Raw genomic sequence first — 23842 nt, 5'->3', positions numbered from 1 at the left:
TGTGATGTCTCCTTTGAGCTTGCTGAATCAGCAGACCCTTACCCAACACGATGCGTGTCATCTTTGAAACACCTGTCCCAGTACAGTGTTTTCATTTATGAGTGTGCTTATTTACATAATGGCTGTCTCCTCCGTTTTTCTGTCTGTCCATCCAACAAATCTTTATTGAGGGCCTACTAAATACGAGGATCTTCTCAAAGTAAATAAAACAAAAACCCTTCCCCTTAAGTTGGGAGGGCAGATCATGAACAAGTCCACGTATGCCTGATGGTGATAGACATAGAAGAAGAATAACTAAAGCAGGGGACAGGAAGTGGTGTCAGAGTTGGGAGGGTAGGGCTTTTCCATTTAGGGTGGTCAGGGAGGGCCTTTGAGACAGTGACATGTGACCTGAAGTAAGTGAGGAAGCCAGTCCTGTGGGACATATCAAGGCCCCTGAGATTGGGATATGTTTGGCTTATCCAGGAAACAGCAAGGAGGCCAGAGTGGCTGGAGCAGAATCTGTGAGGGAGAGATGAGGTCGGAGGGTGAATGAGCCCCATTTAAAGGCAAGGCCTTGCCTCTTTTTGTGCGCCATTGTATCCTGAGTGCTGAGCACCGTGCCTGTTCCATGGCAGGCGCTCATCCAGTACTTGTGGAATGAATGAGTAATAACAGTAACAATCGTTTATGGGGTACTTGTTTATACTCATTTATGTAATCCTCACAACAAGCACAGGAAGTACTATTAGTGACCTATTTTATAAAGGAAATGACTGGGTTCAGAGATGAGTAACTTGTCCAGGTCACTCACACAGTAAGGGGCAGAGCCAGGATTCCAGCCCACAGAGGTTGGTTCTAGAACCCACATTCTTAACCATAGCACTACCTGGCCTTTATGTAGACTAAATGCTTGGCTATTTGTCCTTGTACAAGATCATTCATTCATTCCAGAAAAGTTCTGGAGCATCTGCTCTGCCAGGTTGTGTTGTAGGTACTAATGACACATCTGTGAACAAAGCAGACACACCCCTGCCCACAGGAAGTCTGTGTCCCAGGTGCAGGAGACAGACAGTAAATGGTAAATAAAATGTAAAGTATTTTATCACATGGTAAAAGAGGGTGGGTAAAACAGAGGTTGCTGTTTTTTGGGGGAGTAGACAGAAAAGGCCTGGTGAAAGTGAGGTTTGAGAGAGACCTGAGGAGGGGAGGAAGCAGGCCGGGGGTGGCTGGGTAGAGTGTGGGCAGAACTCTGCACAGTTGCAGTCAGCCAAAGGCACGAGTGTCCTGAAGTGTGTGGTTGGTTGGTTGGTCTATTTTTTTGAAGAAAGAGTTTCAAACATAAAAAAGAGTTACTTCATGAACTACTATATCAATATTTCATTAAATCTTCAATATGGTAATTTACAAAAGAGTCTTTGGCAATTTAGCTGTTCTCTCTCTCTAACATTGGCTTTTGTTTTCCATGGTTTATCTATTTATGGTAATACTTCAGATGCCCAGAGGTCAGACTTGTTGTAATTTCAATAGTGTAGAAGATGAAGGGATCAGAAAAGACTTCACAGCCATAAGGAAATTAAATTTCACAAACTGCTTGCATTTTACCCAATAGGAGAAGTGTAGAGCCACCTATACTTTTATATAAAAGAAGTTGGCAGATGAGATAAAGGAAGGACATACTCCTCAGGAGAATAGGACAGAAGAACTATTTTGAAATAGTCTGAGGCCTTTTATTTTAGAGGGACATATCCCTCCACAAATGCAGAACAGTCCCTGCCTCTCGCAATAGCAGAATAAGGTGGGAGGGTAAAAAGTGTGTTTGTGTGTACATGTGTGTACAGAGAGAGAGAGGCTTCAGAATCTCTCTGTAAAGTTCTTTTATGTGAACACGCTTGTGGCCTGGGGGTAGCGAATAAATGAGACATTACAGCTTGTTCTTTAATTATTACATATCTAGAGAATTATTTTTTTATTTATTTATTTTTTTGTGAGGAGGATCAGCCCTGAGCTATCATCTGCCAATCCTCCTCTTTTTTTTAGCTGAGGAAGACTGGCCCTGGGCCAACATCCGTGCCCATCTTCCTCCACTTTATATGGGACGCCACCACAGCATGACTTGCCAAGCGGTGCGTCGGTGCACGCCCGGGATCCGAACTGTCGAACCCTGAGCCGCCGCAGCGGAGCGCACGCACTTAACGGCTTGCGCCACTGTGCCAGCCCCCAGAGAATTATTTTTTTAAAAGTACTTTTGCCAGTTAATACTTTTTGTAATATTAGCATCAAGCAACATTCCAGAAATGGTTTTATTGGTAATATTAGAGAAGATTTAATTTTTCTTCTATAATTAAGGATAGTAATTTTATGCTGAAGGATAGTTGAGGGCAAACATTGACCATATTTGCATTTTATTTGTAGCAATAACTAGACAATTAGGCTAGCTTCCTTCACCCCCGAATTGTGTGCTTTGAAGAATATTTGTAATCTTTCTTTCTTTACAAAATTGTAGGCTTTATGGTTTTGGAATGCCCTTTTCTGCTTCTTACAGAATATTGATTCCACAGTTGAGCTAGTTGAAAAATATAAAAGCTTTCTTTCGCTAAATGGAATTCATAATTTGGTTTTGAAAATATTGTTTTGTTTGATATTCGTATAGTTGACAATGAGTGTTAATGTCGCCACGAATGACCTCCTTGTGAGAAAAATAATGCTTTTTCTGCTATGTATTCATTTCAGGTTTTTAAAATTTATGATTAATATTTTATTAACTTATGTTACAAAGAAGTGACTTACAATTCATAGAAAAGTGAAATACTTTATCACTGAGATGAGCTCGTCATGTGATATGTTTTGTTTTCCTTCATCTCCTTTTTCAAATAGGCGTCCTTCCTCCTAGAGTACCTGTCCTCTTTGTCTAGGCTTCTGCAGTCATGTTTGTTGGTAGATCCTGACCTTGTGATTCAGGACGAGCTTCTGAGACCTCTTATCACAAACATCATCAGAGTCCTTACCATATGCACCAAAGATGTATTAGGTAAGCTTTATGTTTTTAGTGTAGGCTGGAAGTAAATAATATTGAGGAACAAAATCTTACTCTGTGCCAGATATATACTTCAAGGTTACATTTTGAGTTGTTCTTTGCCAGTATTTTGGAAGGCTTTTATGATGTGTTTTATAGTTTGGATGTTTTAAGTGGTTCCAGGAGACCATTTGAGGCAAGTATGTGTGTGATAAAGAGTCATCCCCTGTGCTGTCAGTTTAAATGAGGGTAAAGTTCTTTATGTTATGTTAGAAAGTACAGTGAATTTGAGGTATTAATTATTCCTATAAACTATGGCCAAGGCCAGATGACCTACTAATAACACATTTGCAATAACAAGCATAAGCAAGGCTAGGAGATAGTATCAAAAATTTCCTAAGGTTCAAAATTACTGAAAAATATCCTCTAATGAAAAGTTGAGTATAGTGTTTAGTATTGGAAAAAATTAAAACAATGTAGGATCTTTATCAAAATTAAAATATAATTGTCTAAAATAGTCTGTAATGAAGTAATTGATCATTTGGTAATTCTCTTTGCCTATCAGTTCATTCTTATTTAGTCCTTTGAATTTTATGGATTTGCTTTATTTTAGATCTGGTAAGTGAAATGTTTTATGATGCCTACAAATCCAGTCCTCAGTGTCTCATCACTGTTAAAATTATCCCAATGCTAGAGGAGCAGTAATTCCTTACTTGGAAATTTTACAAGTGGCAGTGATGTAAGCTAATTAGGTTAGACAGTGCATTCTCTACAAGGAGCAAAGGAGCAAAAATTGATTCTTGGGGGAACAAAACCCTAGCTATTATAATAGTTTGTGGCCCTCCAAAGCTCAACTCTACCCCATAAGATCTTATTCCTTAGTATTTAATTCTCTTGTTGGATTTTCTTGGGTATCACTTGAGAAGGATTGGCATTGAGCTCGTGGAAGATACAGAAGAAATATGCAAGATCAGTGCTAAAAAACTGTGGCGCATACATGGTGTGACTGGAGGTCACATGGCAAGAGGTGGCCTGTGCATCTTGGCTGCCATTGGCTGCCTTGTGGATGTTTTTATTGATTCTCTTGCTTTTGTATGTGACTTGGGCTTTGAGAATTAAATTACAATAGTATATATTTTATTATTTAATTATATAAAAGTTATTTAACCCATAATTAATTATGTCAAGGGCTGAAAAGAAAAAATGTCATATGAATGTATATCTATCTACCAGATGGTTAAAAGTTATTTTCTCGTACCTAACAAAAGTTAAAAGTTCACTAAAATATTTTTAAGAAATTAATTAATTGAGTTTTTAATGACTTTATAAAAAATTTATTATATTTCTAGTATGTATTTATATGATTTGCTAGTTTTCATCTATAATTTGATACATTTTAATTTATATGAGTAAATAAATTAAAAGTTATTCAGCAAGCACAGTTATAAAGTTAAATGTTAATAGCTTTTTAGTTTTTAATTTAACTTTCAACTTAAATATTTATTGGCCATCTTAGGCCTGTATTGAATAAAATCAGTAAGCTTTATACTTTCTATTTGAAAAAGTACAGATATACAGATAGTACATAAACAGATGCATAGTATCTGTGGAATTAATATTTCATGGGGAGGGTGATGAGGAAACATGTCCATAAAGACTCCTTATAGAACTGATAATAACAAAAATGTTGAGAAGCACCAAGGATTGCTGTAATCCAAACTCTCTGGAAGTACTCTTTCCAAACGCCTCTTGGGTGCTGGAGAGCACCGAGGTGGAAGCCAGTGGTTTGCTTGGTAATGGAGTTTGACAAAAGCTGGCAAATGCTGCTGGTGATGTGGTCGGAGAAGACGGTCCTAAGATAGCCTGCTCTCCAGCTCCCATTTGCCAAGAAGAGAGAAGGGAAAGCTGTGCTTGCCCTCGAAGGTTAATTGCTACCTCCTTAGCCATGGGCAGAGCTGCAGAATCCTCTGTGTATCATGTTTTCTTTAGGGAGTAATACTCTTCTCTGTTCTTCAGAGAAATTCTCCTTTCTTTTCTGCCATGACCTTGGCACGTTATGTTTTCCCCTTTCACCCCTGCACAAAGCTGCTAGAGAGGATAAAGAAAACAGGAGAAACTATAGAAGTAGCACAATGACACGTTTTTACAACGTGCCTATGTAGTTCTGAAGCTATGGCTTAATATTCAATTTGTCACACTTTCTGGTTATTGTTGAATACGTTTTAATAAGAGGAGGATGTGTGAGTGTGTATTTATTTGTCTAGAGGAGAGTGAGTGAAGAAGAGATATCTTTAAGAAACAATGGAAAAGCGAAATTAATTGAAATAAATTTTGGATCACGCTGAATTACATTTGTCTTCATTTGACAAATACATACCTCTTATTATAAGTGTAATGAAGTGTCTGTTGAGTTTTGTATTTTAAAAGGTTCTTTGTCTTCTTTGTGTTAATAACTTGAAATGTTTTGATTAATTTATAGATGTAGAGTTAATATCGACTTTTTATCAGACGTGGACACATTTGTTTAACCTTCTGGCCACACTCCTGAGGAAAGCTGGGGCTGCCTCTCTCCCATCTATTACGATGGGTCTGGCCAAGCACTGGGCAGCGGTGATTGGTGAGAAGATACTCTTACTGGGCTTGGGGTCTTTCTGCTAATAAAAATTAAAATAATCATTATTTATGATTTTATATATATATGTATTCTCTAAAATTAAGTAATTTTATGGCATGGCATATGAAACCAGGTACTTGGTTTGGGAAATTTGCAGTGCTCTTGAGGAGTCCAAAAAATGCATTTTTGAAAAATTGAAACACATTTCAAGATACCATAAAAGTAAGTAAGAAAAGCCTGTGGTGTTATGAAGATACATATGACATGATTATAAAACAGTGAGATAGATTTTCTTGTGTTGGTGCAGAAACCAGTCTCTTTCCTCATATATTTGCACTGTAAGTGGGTAAATCTGCATATATAAAATCCTGTGTATGCAATAACATGGAAAGTTGTAATAAAAACAGTGTGTTCTCTCAAGACACAAGGATTTTCTTATAGCATGGAAATGCCAAGAGTATAGTCTAGTTAATTATCTTTATCAGATGTTTTCCATATAATAGTTGTCACTAGAATAAGCAAATGATTGTTTTTTAAATTAACTCGTCTTTAATTTTTCATAAAGTCTCTTCTAAATTTTAGCATTGCAAGAAGACTTTTTTACGTAAATGTTTACAAATAACATTTATGCTACTTTGGTTAAATAACCAGTTTAAATGCATTCACAATTGAGTTCTTTTAAGTTTCCAAGTTATCACTAATTCAGTTGACTTATTTTTTTAGATTTTATTCTATCATTTGGTGATTCTGCAAACTTAGACGTATGATACATTTTGGTATCAGAGTGGTAGTTTTGAAGTAAGATTTATGGGGAAATACATGTTGAACAAGAAAAAGAATTGTTAGCTGTCTGGATATGGGGGTGTTCTGAGTTTACGCTAAGGGGAATAGTGTCCAGTTAGAGATCATTGTCTTGTTAAAAGGTAAAAATTGAAAGCAATTGACTGATGGAGTGATTGAGATTTTCCTCTCGCATCCGTGTGGGTGGGAATTAGTTTACCACCTGAATCACTAATAATATAAAGCAAGATGCTTTATGGGACACCAAAGCCACCTGATCAAATCAGGCCCACTGCCTGTTTTGGTAAATAAAGTTTTATTGGAACACAGCCACACTGATTCATTTACTGATTGCCTGTGGCTGCTATCATGCTACAGCAGGAGAGTTGAATAGTTGTGAGAAAAGCATATGACCCGCAAAACATAAAGTATTTATTTACTCTCTGGCCTTTGCAGAACACGTTTGCTAACCCCTGATTTAAGCCTGTTTACCTGACACTATTCCCCTAGAGATAAAACAAAGGCATATTAAATTCAAAATCTTTCTACAAAATACATAGATAGTTTTATATGCTAATCAAAAATAACCTACTATATAAATAGCTTTGATAATAGTAATGTTAATGAAAACTAATAAAAATGATCATTGATATTCCTTGCTATGGAGTTAATTGTTTTTGTTTGTTTTTTGTTTTTCTTATCATTTTCCATCTCCTGTGCCCATGCACATTTAAAACATGGTCGCTCTGTAACTTATGTTGTCTATAACAATCTTTTCTCAAACCTGACCATATTTAGACATCATTTAAATGAACATAATTCTCATGAAACCCCACTGTTGACTAAATTATTTTTCTTATGTTACTTAAGAACATAAGAATTTCTGTAAGCCTAAATCTAGGTGGAAATTCTTATGGTTATAACTCTTACACAAATTTAGATCCAAAATGTAAAAATAAAACACCACAAAATTATAAATCAGTGCTATCAAATTAATAAAATTAATGCAATGCAGCAAATGTTCTTTTGATTAAATTAAATCAGTGCTCACAACAGGAAATTAAACTCTTGTTATGTTTGCAAATCAGTTCATAACCACTCTTGTTCTCTATCTGAACTACCCTGAAACCTTTGATCATACATCATGCCAACAGTGCATACTAAGTCTTATTTTAAGTACTGTTTCGCATCAGCTTGTTTGAAAATAGAAACACAATCACAATTAGACGGTGGTAATCTAGATAATCCAGAGTATAGTTACATTAGGCTTATTTTTTAGGTTAGCACTGAAGTAAAAATTAAAAAGCAAAAAAATCTAGAGACTTTGTGGATCTCAGTAGACCACAGAGGGATCAGTACTCATTTATATATAATTGTCTTATTTTGGGTCTTAGCAAAGATTGTGTATATATGCATTTGCGCGCCCACACACACACACTGTCTCTCACACTCATTCAGATAAAAGAGAGCCCATATAAAAAGAACAAAATGAAAATTAAATAGATTCCTTGATTCAGTATGTTATCTTAGTACTATTTAAATTACTTTTAAGCACTAGACTTACTCTTGTGATACTTGAACCATTGATAACTTTACTTCATTAGAAGTGAAAAAGCTATAAACTTAGTTACTTAAATCAATCTAATTCACTTTTTTAATTCTGAAGAAGTTTTCAGACATTTGCATATGGAATTATTCTCTCTTTTAGAGATGTTCTGCAAATGTGTGGGTTTGTCTACTACATGCCCTTCCCTCTACACGGCCAGCCTGCAATTCCTTTCTATTCTCTTGACTGAAGAAGCAAAAAGGTGTCTCCGGGATAAGGATAAAACAAATTTATGCCGCAGTCCAACAATGGCTTCACTTCTTGATAAAAGTCAGGAAAATCAGAAATCTCTAGAACGACTTAATGAAGTAATTATTCAGGTAAGTGATTTCTTGATTTTTCAAAACTTGGTTTAGTGTTTAGTCTTGGTCTTGTAAAAATTTTTTTAATCATTTTCATTAAAAAGTAATTAATGCTCATTATGACCATTTAAATAATAGAAAAATATATAAAATTAAATTAACCATCTCCTCTCCACTTCTACCCCTCCGATGTTGACCAGTTTCTTTAATGAATATGATGTAAAAATTCAAAATGAAATATTAGTAATCTAAATCCAGCAGTTTATCAAAATAGTGTGCTGTATCATGACCAAAATGGGTATATTTCAGGATTGCAGGCATAATTCATAATTTTACATCTTTGAAGATATATTTACCTAAATGACATTTGATTTTATGTAAATGGACTACGTATATTTAAGGTGGTGATGTGTATAGAGGTACGCAGACTTGGTTGGCACATTTGTGAGAACATGCCCCCTTTCCAAACCCTACTGCCTATTTTATCTTATAAACTTATTTTTTGCAATCCTAAAATATGAACTAAGAATTTTGTTTTGTCAAAAACATTCTAAAATCACTCAAGTATTGTTATTTTATAAATAGATTCACAAAAAAACGAAGTGTTTCCTAAGTTGCACAATTGTTTTTTACAGGTAGGAATATTACTAGATTTTTCAATATTAAGAAATGTCCAATATTAAGAAATAAGCTCCTTTTTAGTAATCACATGGTTTTTGTCTTCTCCCCGAAAGGGGGAAGAGTGGTAGACGTGCACATTCAAGAATGTGCTTCTGCTTCCCAGTCGGCCAGCCACGTCTTACAGACGGAAGCTTGTTCCTGTGTGCTGACTTGCTGTAGTCCCTTCGCTGCTTGGGGTTTGGGGATTCTGCGCCTTTTCTGCCTGTGAGAGCCGTGGTTGTGCTCCCTGCTCCGGCTTGAGCTGCCTGTGGAGGGTCACGGGCTCCTCAGGGGACTTTTGTCGCCCTTGCCCAACAGACTATAGGTGCCTTGGAAGCACAGATACGGAGCCTGATAAGGGGTCCCCAACATTTTCTCCTCTTCTGGACCAACTCCTTTGGAAGCTGCATCTCGGGGTGGGGGGGGGAGGTCCTCAAAGCATTTCTCAAAGTCACTTATCGTGGGAGGCCACAGCTTCCCTGAAACTACTGCCTCACTCATTCCACTCAACTTTTCTTAGTTTAAAACCGAAACTAGACATTGTCCCAGTTATCTCATTCACCGTCAGAACAACAGGCTTTATTCCCCCAATAATTAACTGAGTCTGATTTTGTACTTTAGAGAATACTCTAAGCAGGAAAACTGAAACTCACACCTTTTCAGAAGTCCTCTCCCAGCCCCAATTCAAAAGTTATTAATTTCCTGACTTTGGCTTTGGTAGAACACTGTTCTCCTGGAGAAGGCACATGCTTTCCTCTTCAGGGGGAATGTAAATGACTCGAGGGCCCCACATCAATTTCTTTTCTTCAGTGAGGGCAGTGTGCTGGCCCCCTCCCCTGCCCAGGCCAGAATGCCTTGACCTGGGAGCCTTGACCACAGCCATGACCATGGTTCCTGCAGCCAATCCTCCTGGACCTGGTGAAATTTAAAGACCTCCAGCCTTCAAAGCCAAGGCTATTCCATTTCCCAGCTCTTTCCTCTTGCTTGTTAGTGGTGGTGTGTTTCAAGGAACCACGATTAGACTTGTGATAAATATGGGTCCATGTGGGAATGATGAACCGGATTAAAATCGTGTATGTAGTAAAAACTACGCCACAGGAATTTGCTTAAATTTACCTTGCCCTTATTTTTCCCTAATATTTTGTAATATTATTTATTATAAAAGTTATTGTTTATAATCTTTTGCTCTTACTTTCTTAGCCAAGGAAAATGAGGTATCCCAGAGCCACAGGGTATCTCAATGGTTTTCCTAATGATTAGCTAATTTTCCTCTCCATTTCTTCCAAATTACAAAAGATATAAAGTATTCCATGTGGATATGGATACATTAACCAGTTATTTAAACTGTGTTTCCTGATAAATCATACTCTTCTTGTTCATGTAAGCAGTAAAATACAAATACGTGATGTTTGTTAGAAGGGTACAGGCGAGTTTTAGACAAAGAAAGTAAAGACAGGAATTGTATGTATGGCACACTTATGAGAAAATGGTATGCCTGCTGTCAGATGGGACATTTATTAATGAGCTTGTTAAACTACAAACACTGTATTTTCTTTGCTCTTCCCTATATAAAGATGATATGTGAATTAAAATATTATTAGAATCCATTAAATAGCAGCACATTATAATAAATAATATACATCCATGTAGTCTGTGGGTTGTGCCAGGTGTTATATAGGAAGCAAAGTAAACTACAATCTTTAAATTATCAGAAGAAATAGTATTCTAAAATTGGTGGCTTTCAAAGTTATATTTAAATTCTGTGTAAAACTGTACTCAAAAAATATTAGATGTGAGGTGCCTGCCCCGTGGCATAGTGGTTAAGTTTGTGCACTCCGCTTCAGTGGCCTGGGGTTTGCGGATTCAGATCCCAGGCGTGGGCATACGCACTGCTAATCAAGCCATGCTGTGGCAGGTGTCCCACGTATACAGTAGAGGAAGGTGGGCATGGATGTTAGTCCAGGGCCAATCTTCCTCAGCAACAAGGAGGAGGGTTGGCAACAGATGTTAGCTCAGGGCTAATCTTCCTCACCAAAAAAAAAAAAAAATTTAGATGTGTGACCTTAGGCATATCACAGAACCTCTTCTAATTCAGTTTTTCAAATGCAAAATGAGAGGATTGTATTACATTATTGCTGAGTTTCAGCTGGCTCTAAAATTCTCCATCCTCCTAGTAAATTGTTATATTGTAACTTCAATTAAAATGTCTTGGCAGAGAATCTTTTAAATGGCTCCTTTACAGCAGTATCCAAGGGGGATACATGTTGAAAGTTTGCATCTCGTACTTAAATAATGTGTAAATTAATTTTTTCATAATTCCATTTTGAGGTGGTTTCAGGATTTGAGTATTCTCTAAGAAACTATTAGCTGTCTTTTGACCATGAAATATTGGAACACATTTGACTTAATGGAGATTTTGTGTTGCCTGGTGAGATACTCAATACATTTCATTTGCAAATACATATAGATAACAAGGTTAATAAAAACTCTATAGTAGTAGGTTTTGTCTGTAAATGATATGTTGAATTATTTTTACTCCTTATATTTGATCTGATATCTAAGGGTAGTAATGCAAGAAAACAAACTTTTCTGTCACATTTTAGGTGTTTAGTGAGTGGTAAAATTCACGAGTAAATCTGTTGGAGAGAAGGCTTATATATTTGAGATACTGTCGTGTTAATGAATGTTCACTATAATTAAAAAGCCTCTTCTTTACATTGGTACCTTTTGGAAAGAAAGCAAAAAGTCTTGACTTAGAATTTCTAGATCACTTAGTGTATAGAAGAAATTAGATCTAAAAAGAGCATAGCATCTAAATAAACTGCACTGAGTCGTCTTTTTTTCTCTCTACCTATGGTTGACAAAAAGACAGATTGTTTCTTGCTCTGTATCCTGTAGATGTAATTTTCCTCTGTGTGTGTCTGCATCATCCAGAAGCTAGTTGTCTGTCACTTTAGCTCTTGGACGTGGACTCTTAGCCTCTGCCCTCCCGCCGGGCTTCTCCTGCTGTCAGCCATGTGCCCCTGCTCTGTGTGCCTGTGGATGCTCAGAACTGCTTTCAGAGCGCATTAAGTGCTACAGGGGAAATGATAGGAATCCAGTCCTGTGCTCTGACCTTCAGTGTGTGTTGAAAAGTGTGTGGGTTTGCTGTAGGTTAGTCCTGTTTATTTCTTTTTTGTTTGTTTTCAGTTTGGGCTTTCGTATCAGTTTTACCCTGTACACATTTTAGAGTGCCAAACAGTTTTATAAGTTTTTTACCCAAAGTAGGGGACTTCTGCCTTCTTCCCTCATTTCCTTCTTCTCAGAGGTGACTACTTACACCTCTTTTAGCTTATTACTTTGTGCTTTACCTTCCAAGTCTCTGAATAGCATGCTTGTATTTCTCTGTCTTGATTATTCAGTTTTGGACAGTGCCTATTGATTTCCTACTGTGGAAGATGAGACTTTAACCCTCTTTCCACCCCTCACTCAGCCCTCCACCCACAGTGGGTTCCCTTCTCACTCCCCCGTGTTACACGTCTTCACGTTGACGGGAGAGTAGGCAGCGTACAGTGTTAAATCTGGGAAAACGACAGACACAGTTGAACTGGCTGCAATGTTTACATTTCTTTTCCTGCACAGCTTTCCTTTTCCTTAGAGTCAATTTTAATTTTTAATTTGCTTAGTTTTCTGTTATCACTGATAAGCTCCATGCTCTTTGCCAGCAATCAAATGTCCTCTCATTATATTCAGAAATGTCAGAACTTATATCAGCTTCATCTTCTGGAAGAAATCACTCCCAATTTCTTCTGACCTGCCTGGTTCCTAGTGTCACCCTGGGGTCTCCATTCCCCTTCTTCCGGGGAATTCCTTTACCTCTCTATCCTGTGATCTCCTGTATCCCCTGTCCCATGTCCTCCTTTCCTGGTTCATGCCCTCCTTTTGGTAGAGTCTATTCTCCAGCAGCTTCCGGAGAAAAGGTGCAGAGGAGGCTTTTTTGAGTTCTAGACATCTGAAAGTCTTTTTCTACCCTTACATTAAATTTGTAGTTTGGTCAAGTGAGAATTCTAGATTGGAAATCATTCACTTCTGGGTTTAGAAGGTGTTGTCTGTTTCCTTTAATTTCTTGTGTTACTGTAGAGAATTCTGAAGCCATTATGATTCCTGGTTTCTCTCTCCTGGAAAGTTTTAGATTCTTTTTGTCTCTAGTATTCTACATTCTCCTGATAAAGTACCTAGGTGGGAGTCTCTTTATCTGTTGTGCTGGGCTCTGGGGGTCCTTTCCATCTGTAAACTCCTGTACCTCCTTCAATAGGTCTGTAGCTATTCCCTGTCAATGAAGTTCCAAACTCTGTATGTTTGGAACTCCTGTTAAGTTTTATTTTTCCTACACAGTTTCTCTTTTCTTCTTTCTCTCTTTATTTTGATTTCTATTTTCTGGTTAGGGGCTTTTCTCAGGTATCTGGTAATCTTGATTGTCTCTATATTTAAAACTGGGAGACTTATAGCAGATTGGAAGCCCTGAGCATCTCAGGGGAGCTTGTCAACTGCAGCCTGTACTGTGTAAGGGGATTTGGCTGGTCACTTTGTGACCCTGTCTTCTTGAGCTTGTCAGATTCCCTAGAGAAGAATCTTCTGATCTCCTTGCTGGAGGCGAAAACCCACACTGCCAATTGTTTTGCAGCAAAGGAGGAAAAGAGAGCTGGGGTCTTAGAGTTTAATTTGAACAATTTCACTTAATCCTTCCTGTTTTCAGCAGAATACCCTTACCCACAAATGTGCCTTGTCTCTGCCAATTCAGAATGCTGCTAATTCATCCTCTCCAGAGACCAAACCTCCAGTTTTTTGCAAGGGTTGGGGAGGAAGAGTGGCTTGGCTGCACAGAGATTGGTGGTGGACAGAATCTGTCATCTAACTGCTTCTCAGAGATTTTTCAACCAACTCTTCTTCACTCGCACTTCCCAGGGTTCCTGGTGCTCAATTTCCTGAGCCGTTGGCAACTCAGTGTATCAACTGGGGTGGTACTCAGCTTTCCCCGCTCACTAATCAGAATTCAGGATTCTCAACCCTGATAACACATTTGCCATTCTTCCCTCTGCTCTCTAGTTTCCAAACTTGTGTGTGTTTGTCTTTAATCCCAAAGGGAATAAAAGACACATCCATGTGCACAACTGTTTCCCTAGAGGACTTACCTCTTTTTTCCCCCTCATTGCTGCGGATAGTAGATGAGCAGTATTTTTTAATGAGATTGGTTTGATTTTCCTCAAAACACTAACACATGCAGTTTCAATAAGGATGTGTGTATGAGAGCAATTTTCCTATTAATGGTGAAGATTAAGTTTTAAAATTCTCATAGTTAACTATAGTGATTATACTCCAAATATATTCATCATCCTGTAATACTTCCCTTCCTTTTTTCCCCCTTCTTCATGGTCACACTTAGTGTGGTCTTGATCAAGCCTCCCTGGGCCTGGGCATTTAATATGGGACCCATTGGCCAGATAGGGACCTCCCTAGCTGGAAGCGGCAGCCTAAGTGAGATATTTAGGATGGAATTGCTACCCCTGGTGGTAGAGCTGGGAGGGCCCCCACTCTGCAGGCTCCTTCAGTGTTGCGTTGCCAAGTGTAGGCTAGTCAGGAATTGTAAGTGGAGTTGCATCTATGTAATTATGCTGTACTATATTTTATGTAAAATTAAATCATTTAAGCTTAATTTTAATAATGATATTATGAAGCTGGATCATTTTGCAAATTACTGGTATATAAATATCTAATATTTATAAATCAAATGAGGAACTTCTAGATTCTTAGATTGGATTTGTGAACCCCTTGTAATTGTAATAAAAATGTATATGTGTATCCACATGAGAATTTTACCACAGAAAATTTCACCTGAATCTAGTCAAGACTTTAGAGGTAGCACACCCAGTAAATGGGAAATTCAGAGAGGAGGAGGCAAGTTAAACCATGACAAGGAAGCAAGCAGACAGATCCAGAATGTGGGACATTCTCTAGGATGACTGATCTGGTGTATACAGCATCTCAACAACATGAGGGAAACAACAGCCACAAAGAAAAACCCTGGATAGGGGGAGGAAAAGCAGGTGAATCTAGATTTAGGAGATATAACGTACAGATATGATGTGAGGGCTTCATTGGGTCCTGATTCCAATAAACCAACTGTGAGAAGACATTTTTGAGACAAAAGAGAAAACCTGAATTTGGACTGGACGTTAGTTGATACCAAGAAATTATTGATAATTATGTGACACATGATAATGGCTTTATGATTATATAGACTGGAGTATGCTATTTTATTTCTAGTATTTACTTTAAAATACTTGAGCCAAACAGTTTTGAAAAGAGAAAGTTTGAGGTCTGTTATTTTTTCTCTACTCTTGTACATATTTGAAATTTTTTATAATGAAAATTTTTTTAACTCATTCAAATGTGTAAAGGAAATATATCAAAATATTAGTATTTTCAAAATTACAAGTGATTCTTTGTTTACATGAGTCAAGAAAATTAAGAAATAATATTTTTTTGAAAAACATGCCATACGAGAGGTAAATGTTACTGTATAAATGAAAGTTAGGAAGAACCAAATCATCTGAGGTACAGCCATATATTGGGTGGAAGTTGAGGGAGGGGAATGTGTCTCAACAAGAAGAAAAGAGGAATTTGATGACAGTTGTCCTATTCAGCAGTTTTCCAAGGGTGCTTTTATATATTTATTTATTTATTTATTTATTTTTTATTGATGTCTTAATAGTTTATAACATTGTGAGATTCCAGTTGTACATTATTATTTGTCAGTCACATATAAATGTGCCCCTTCACCCCTTGTGCCAAGGGCCCTTTTTAAAGAGGTTACATATAGGTACATACATTTGCTGGTGAATTTGAGTAAGTGCGTGAACTTGCTGTGTGTTAATACTAAAGAAAGCTTTTTTCTTTAGATGAAGAGTCTTTGAGAATGATTGTTGGTCTTTTCCATGTTATACATTTCTTATTCACTCTTCTCCACACAGAGCATTCTTAAATCTTTTAAGATTTTTTAGATTCCAGTGAATTTCATGGAATAGTTGAAAACTAGCAATACCTTTTAAATACCACACATCTTTTATTCACAACAGTTTTGCTCCAGATTAAGTTTTTCTTCAAGGCAGTTTGATATGTACTCTTTGCAGTGCTATGAAGGAAAGCCCTCCAGAGATATCCTGAAGAGAGTTGCTGCGAGTGCACTGATGTCTCTTCTGGCCGTCAGCAGAAGAGCACAGAAACACGCCTTGAAAGGTGAGCTGCAGGGCACCTCAGCTGTTTCCATGGCATGTTTTCAATTCATATGTTTTACTGCTTGTTCTTTTTAATTTTCTTTGGACTCAAAATGTAAAGAACTTGGAATCTCAGTGTCACTAAAAAAATAGAGTTTTTTTTTCCTGTATAGAAACATAGTAAACATGCATTACTTTTAAAACAAAAAGATTATAGTGTAGATTCTTTTTTATGTAATGATTCTTATTCTAGAGACTCTACATCTAAATATTAGAGAAGCTTTACAAAGCAACACATCACTCAGTTTAATAATCATTAAATATTAGTAGCCACAAATGCATATTGCATACCTGAGTGAAACACATAGTTTTGATAGTAGTAATAACAGCATTTAGCTAATTCTATATTTTCACATACATTTCCCCTCTAGAGTGTTGTAGTTTCTCATCTGGAATCAGGGAACACAGGTTTTAGAATTGAAAGAGAATAACAGCAACATGAAGTCCATTAATTTAAATTGTGATTTGCTACTAAAATTATGCATACCTCAAAATGTAAATTAGATTTTGGGAGTATTGTACTAGGTTGAAAACAAATGGGCTTTAGCATTTTAGTTCTCTTGATTTGTCCCTCTGATTCATTAATCTCTCACTGAAAATACTAAAAATAAGTTGGTTGGAAATATAAAATTATTTTTTTGAGAATTTGATTAGTTATGCGTGGTTTTAACTTATTGGAAATGGAATATGCTTTTCATTGTTCTGGATTCTGTCTTCCAGCCGATCTGATAGACACCTGCGTGGAGCAGATGAAGCACGTTAACGCACAGCTGAACCTGGACACGCTGAGGCCCGGGAAGGCGGCTCTGAAGAGAAAGGTAGCTGGGAGTCTCCACATTCTGGGATGAAGGGTGGCCATACATGGAGACCACCTCTCCAGTGTCCTTGTGCTTATCAGTGACACCTATTGGGTTGAAATGAGGATCTGATTTAGAGGCAAGGTACCGTCAGATAAATTAATGGGATTTCTACATTAACAGGTTTGGGTTTGGGAGTTTTGTGTGTGTATGTCTTAGTTCTCAATTGAAAATCTTTAAATGAGATTTATATTTTATATGTTGTTATAAACATTTTGGTGTGTGCATGATAAATTTTTTATACTACAGAAAAAAATCATTCTCTCAAAGTAAGCGTAGGTTCACTAGGAGTGGCATATAAGTGTTTTCTATATGCCAGACACTATTCTAAACATTTCATGTTTATTATCTCATGCACACTCATGACAACATAGTCATACGAGCAGTAATTGATAAAGCCAGTATTTGCCCCATGTCTGGATGGTTGCAGAGCTGGTATTCCTAATCTCTGTTTATGTCCTTCCATGACTTCTGAGAGTCTTTTTCTAGCATTGAGTCTGCTGGACTTGTGTTCAAACTGCATGTTCATGTAAACTCGAAATAACACAGTTTTTATGTAATAGCGTTGGTTAATAATAATGACTATGGTTAAAAAGATCTGCCACACATGCTTATTGAGAAGAGGAATGTGTGTGTGTATTTATAAATATATAAATATACATATATATGTATATAGCTAAGGCCATTATAGCAGCGATCTATTTAAAAACTAGTTTCTAGTGCACTTGATAAGAAACCAAGAAAAGCCGTATTTTGTAATTTCATTGATGCAGGGGGTCACATGTTCGTCAGTTTCTTTTCTTGCCTCTTTCCCTTTTTCCTCTCTAGGCACAGGCCCTTACTTCATCATTGAGAAAGTCAGCCAACACCTGAATTGATTGAAACCCGTTCAGTACCTGCTTCTTTTTATTGAGATGAAACGTGGAGCCTATTCTATATTTCATTTCTTCCATGCTTGGTAGAACAGAAATAGCTTTTCCGTGGTGGATGTGCTGCTTGAGATCTGGGCATCTTTCAGAGATCATTAGCTTGTCAGTCCCTGAGAGTTATGGTGGTCAGGCCCGGGGAGGGCGTGGCCGCACTGTGATGTGACCCTGAGGAGAAGGAATTGCTGTATAAAAGGTGGAATATGTCCTTGTGTTCACATTTGTCAACTCCTTTTTGTTTAAACAGGAGGATGGCTTTGTTAAAGAGTTAAGCATTGCCATGCAGCTCCTAAGAAACTGTCTTTATCAAAATGAAGAATGTAAAGTAAGTAGACCTACTTTTCACAATTTTGATAGCAGTGCTGGCCATTAGCAGTTTAATTTTTATGTGAGATCATATAGGATGGAAAATGGAAAACTCTGAATGTTTTTGAGATGCCCAATTGATTGGTCCTTAAACCTAGTGTTAATTCTCAGAAATGGATGCACCTAATCTTGATGTTATTCTTCAACACTGATGACATTTCTTGTTTATGTCAGCATTTTAACCTTTAACTTTATTACTGAAACTTTGACTTCAGGCAGCTAAAGCAAACTTGAGCCTCTTTCCATACTGTTAGGCATTTCAGTTGTTTTTTTACTAAGATGGAATGAAATGGCTGTGTACATCTTATAAGGCAGGAGGGTTTTTTTTGTTTTTTTTTCTTTTGTGAGGAGATCAGCCCTGTGCTAACATCTGCCAATCCTCCTCTTTTTTTGCTGAGGAAGATCTGCCCTGGGCTAACATCCATGCCCATCTTCCTCCACTTTATATGGGACACCGCCACAGTATGGCTTACCAAGTGGTGCTTAGGTGCACGCCCAGGATCCGAACCAGCGAACCCCGGGCCACCGCAGCGGAGTGCACGCCCTTAACCGCTTGTGCCACCGGGCCGGCCCCAAGGCAGGAGTTTTTCAAAGGCACTTGTCAGACACTCTTCAAGGGAATACATGGAGGTGTCTGTATCCATAAGACGAGTGTGTCTTCTGCTTCAGAGTAGAAAATGCTTACTGCTGTTGTCGAGCGTGGCCATGTCCACCTTTCGGAGGGTCTTCACTTCCAGCTGTGCTGGCTCCCTGTGCCGTTGACTCAGCCCGTTTCTCTGGGAACCACTGAGATATTTTGCTTTGTCTGTGAGCATTGACACTGTCATTTAAAACACTGCATTAGTTCTGTTACATGGGATATAATGTCTTGAACACTTTGATTTTCTTTGTGATATAACACTTTTGAAGCACTAGCTTTCACACACAAGTACTATGGAAAACAAGTAAAACAGAGATAAATTATAGAAGCTTCCCTTTTAAAAAAATTTCTTCTTGCTTTTACTCATGATAAAACTGGAAAAAGCATACTGTATCTGGAAAGTGAACATCTTCAACACATATTCCTTAAACTGTGTTACGTAATTTGTTCAAGACACATTATTAACAATTTATGTTTCAAAACAATTTGATGGGAATTAAGTATTTGTACATTTCATTAAAATTCCCAGTGTAGGAACTTTTTACTCAAAATAGAAGTGTCATTTACTAAATTTCTGATCCCTTATGCTAAATGGTATCCTTGTGACTGGTTGCAGTTAATATTCACCCATGACACCTTACTCAGGGAATACTCTGGAACACTTTCCAGGTGGGATCTATATAGATTTACCTATATAGATTTATGAAAGGCTAGCCGGGTACTGGTTATAAATATAGTGTTCACATTGGTAAAACTTGAGCCATCTATAAAAGTGTTATCTCTCAATAAGTCAAAGCATGTCTACATTTCCAAGTTGTTTAATAAAAAATAAATCCAAAGAAGAATATTTAGATTACTTTTGAGTATAAATATAGTCCTATGGGGCAAAGATTCTTAATTTCTTTTCGTGTTCCAACTTAGCTGAGGTGTGTGACATACTCCCATTACTAATTGTTGGTTGCTCTTGTAGTAATTCACTGAGTCACTCACACCCACCCCAGTGTCTGTGTAGGTGTGACGTTAAGGAGTTTTCATACTGGGAAGATCAGGGTGGCTGTGAGGTAAATGAATTGAAGGGTGGGCAAGGTTAGAGGTAGGGGACTGTGGTAACAAGAGATGATGAGACCGTAACCCGAGCAGGTAGAAAGGGAAAGGGGAGTGGGGAGTAAATTTGAGGTATTGAGGAGAGAGAAGAGATATGTAGAATGATTTCCAGGCTCTAGTTTAATGCAAGAGTGCGTTAGAGCCAAGTGTAGGGACGAGAGATCCTAATGTTCGGGTTTGCACATGTTAGTATAAAGCGTCTTTGGGACATCTGGGGGGAAAATGGCTGGTAATCAGTAGATTCCGTGGGTCTGGGGCTCTGAGGGGTGATAAAGGCTGGGGATGTTAGGAGTTATCAGTGTGGTGATCATGTAGATGGTGATTGTAGCCATGACTATTGGTGAAATTTTCTAAGACAGTATACAGTGAGAGCCTATGTCATATCCTTGGAAAATATAACTATTTATATTCAAGAAGGCAGAAAACAACTGAGAAGAGAATGCTGGAGAGAGTTTGGAGATGATCCAGGATAGAGGGGCTGTATGGAAATGAAGAAAAAAGAGACCTTTAATAGCTGCCTCTGTGCTGGAGGTTTGACAGCAACAAAAATAGGAGTGGTCTTACTAGCATCCTCAGGATAGAAGATAAATGGAAGTAAGCTGAAGATTAAATAAGAGATAGGAAATGACAGCAATAAGAGTACTCTTCTTAGAAACTTGATCATGAAAAACAGCATTAATGATTTAGGACATACAGCATTAAAGGAAGTTAGTCTGCATGTTTGTCTCTCCTAGCGTGTAAACTGCTTGAATATAAAGAGAAATGACCAATTCGGGGACTAATTATTAAAGAGACAGGAAGAAAAGAACTGATTGATGGATAAAGATCCCGATAAAGATCCCTGAGGCAGGCGGGGCTGTGTTCCAAAACACGTGTGGAGTGTCCGTCTCCGACAGATGAGGAACATGTGCTCCTCACTGCCAGGCAGGGAGGAGGAATGGATGGAAACACAGCTAGCCTATGTGGACAGAAGGGCAGAGGAGAGAAGGAGCTTCTACCCAATCGTTTCTGCCTTCTCTGAAACGGTGAGCAAGGTCACCTGATGCAAATGCAGGGCTGTGTTCCAGGCTTATGCAGAGTAGGCAGCGTGGGGAGTAACTTGGAAATAACGCTGGGAATGACTGCAAAGCTGATGGAGGTTGTTGACCGTTGGGAATAACTTCCCACTCTCTTCTGCCATTGATGCTGCATAAAATTGTGTAGGGTGTGTGTGTTTATATGAATGCTCACATGTCTGCACATGGGTCTACAAATTGCCTAGTAATTCCTGTTCATTTAAAAAATTGCTGCATTTGCTGCAAACAGTTGTATTTTATCCATTAATGTTGTCCCAGCAATAACTGATCTTTATAATAAAGACGGAGTTACTTAAGAATTTATTGATTTAACATAATATTTTGACTGAATTTTACTATATTCAAATTATTTAAAAACAGTAATCTACTTCTGATCTGTCTGTCTGTCCACGCGTACCGGATATGTATACACACATATACACACAGAGGGAGAGAGAGGGCAGAGGGGAGAACTCCGAGTTGATCAGAATGTTTACCTAGCCAGAAAATCCCATTTCTTAACCATATCAGAGCATTTACAAGAGTTTATTCAGTGTTGTGAGATATCTGTTAATTTGCATGTTCAGAAGCTGGTTTTCTGCATTTCTTACCTGAGCTGCGTGTCCTGGCCGCCCCTCTGTTGAAGGAACTCCTGAGGCTGGTTGGGCTGGTGGTTAGGGCTGTCCTGGGGCGAGGTGCTGGATTCGGTGGCCAGCTCGCACTAATCCGAGCAAAGATAAATGCAGTTTTTGTCTCCTTATGTTGGTGACATTTTTTTTGGATTTGATTTTAATTTTACGTTTTCATATATTCAGACTAATGCTGTCTTTACTTCCTTTCCACAACAGGAAGCAGCTCTTGAAGCTCATCTTGTCCCTGTCTTGCACTCTCTCTGGCCTTGGCTTCTGATGGACGATTCGTTGATGCAAATTGCCCTGCAGCTACTTTGTGTCTATACTGCAAATTTCCCAAATGGTAAATAGAACCCGATACTGCCTTTCAGTAAATATACTAGCATGCTAATTTTGCATAATGTAGTTAAAGTGGACTAGGAAAACCAATACGTATTTTGAAGTGTTTCTCCTACTTATTGAGGGTATGTTGGTTAAAGGCATGCTTTCTTGTAGGTATTATAAGAACAGACAAGATATTTTAGTATGTCTGTTAAGATACAAGGAGTCATTAGACGGCTCAAGGAATAGAGAGGGGGAAACTGGCTGGATTATATGGCAGTGGGAAATTGAATTTAATACGAAAACTGAGAGTGAAAATTAAGATGTAAGACCTTAAAAACCAGGTAAAGGTTAAAACTATAGATTCTAAAGCAGGAGACTGGCGTGATGACAGTGAATTCTAGATACAGTTGTTCTGGGAAGAGTCAGTGTCATTGGAGCGCCTCTCGTTCATTCATGTCACAGACATTTTATTGAGCGCCTGCTGTGGGCCGTGCGTCATTAGTGGCCAGCAACTCAGAGTGAGCAAAGACAAGGGTAGAGCTGACGTGAGGAGAAGATGTGAAATCGCTGTTTGAGCCGAGAGAAAGCAAGCCTGCTAGGGAAGTGAAGTAGGATTGCTGGCAGTATTAATTTCCCATTTGAAACTTTGGTCATAAATTTAAGGTTTAACCAGTCAGCAAGTCGGTGTGCTTCCTTCTGGCAACATTCAGCAGCTCAGCAACTGGGTCCTCCAAATATCAAAAGATATACAGAGAAAGGACTGGAACTTAAAAACTTCAGAGCCACGTAGTCACCGCCACGTGCTGGGGATAACTTACTCCTTGATAGTCCAGCGCCAGCCTCCACCTCCACTCTGGAGCCGTCGGTCTCTGTAGCCCACTCAGCTTGTCTCTGGCTTATGACGTAAACAGACTTTCAAGCTCTGGACCCCTTAACTTTCATTGTGGTGTGTGGAGTACACCACGATGCAGGATTGTCCTTGTTTTCATTCTGCTGCTGCTAACTTTCTTGTCCTCAGTTCTGCTCGGACAGTCTCCTCTCGCCATGTCTTCTAGCTCTTACAGCGTGACCAGTGCAGGGTCGCTGTCTCTCAAGTGTTGCCTCTGCACATTGTCCTTCTTTACCCTACCCTTCACTTCGAAACTTAGGGTTTAGGGAAGTAAGGAGGAAAAAAGAATCAGTGGATGAATATTGAGCAAAAGAAACTAGATCTACTGTAATATAAATCTTTTGAAACTATAATTGATATTACTTTTATACTTAAAATTGATATAAATATTAGAATGTGGTTAGGTTACTAAATTGAGAAACTTTTTATTTTCCCGTCTGGTTTGTTTCCAAGCAAAACTGCATCATTTAGTGACAGTTTTGTGTAACAGCTAATGGAAACCTTGGTATTTGGATACTGCTATATAATGTGAATACAGGAAAGATCACTATATTTATTTGTGTTTACTTGCCTTTCGTGAGTTTGTTTTACAGCATGCATTTGATTCTGATCTAGTTATACTTAAGCTGGACTCCTTGTATGGATTTTCATGATTAATTACACCTTTGGTTTATGTTAACAATACAGTAAAAAGTATTTTTAATTCTTTTATGATTATTTTTCTCCCTTGATAAACTCCATATGGTTGTTAATTTACTGAGAAAACACTGGACTCTGGA

The 23842-nt window shown here is 38.0% G+C and overlaps 1 protein-coding gene across 3 annotated transcripts in view; it reads left to right on the top strand.

The window, feature by feature from the left end:
• The window catches only part of RTTN (rotatin), a 160209-nt gene that overhangs the window by 123116 nt on the left and 13251 nt on the right, over positions 1–23842 (top strand). For 2 of the 3 annotated variants that reach the window (XM_087439327.1, XM_087439328.1), the window contains exons 38-44: positions 2857–3010; positions 5475–5612; positions 8098–8315; positions 16127–16232; positions 16991–17088; positions 18301–18378; positions 22067–22193. In XM_087439327.1, the coding sequence (XP_087295453.1) occupies positions 2857–3010; positions 5475–5612; positions 8098–8315; positions 16127–16232; positions 16991–17088; positions 18301–18378; positions 22067–22193 (919 nt within the window). The other variant, XM_087439329.1, reaches the window with a different exon arrangement.

Source organism: Ceratotherium simum, chromosome 14 (genome assembly GCF_057802395.1).
Source record: "Ceratotherium simum simum isolate JZ-2026a chromosome 14, ASM5780239v1, whole genome shotgun sequence".
Taxonomy (NCBI): Eukaryota; Metazoa; Chordata; class Mammalia; order Perissodactyla; family Rhinocerotidae; genus Ceratotherium; species Ceratotherium simum.
The sequence above is the reverse complement of the archived record's forward strand: the minus strand, read 5'-3'. Positions and strand labels throughout refer to the sequence as shown.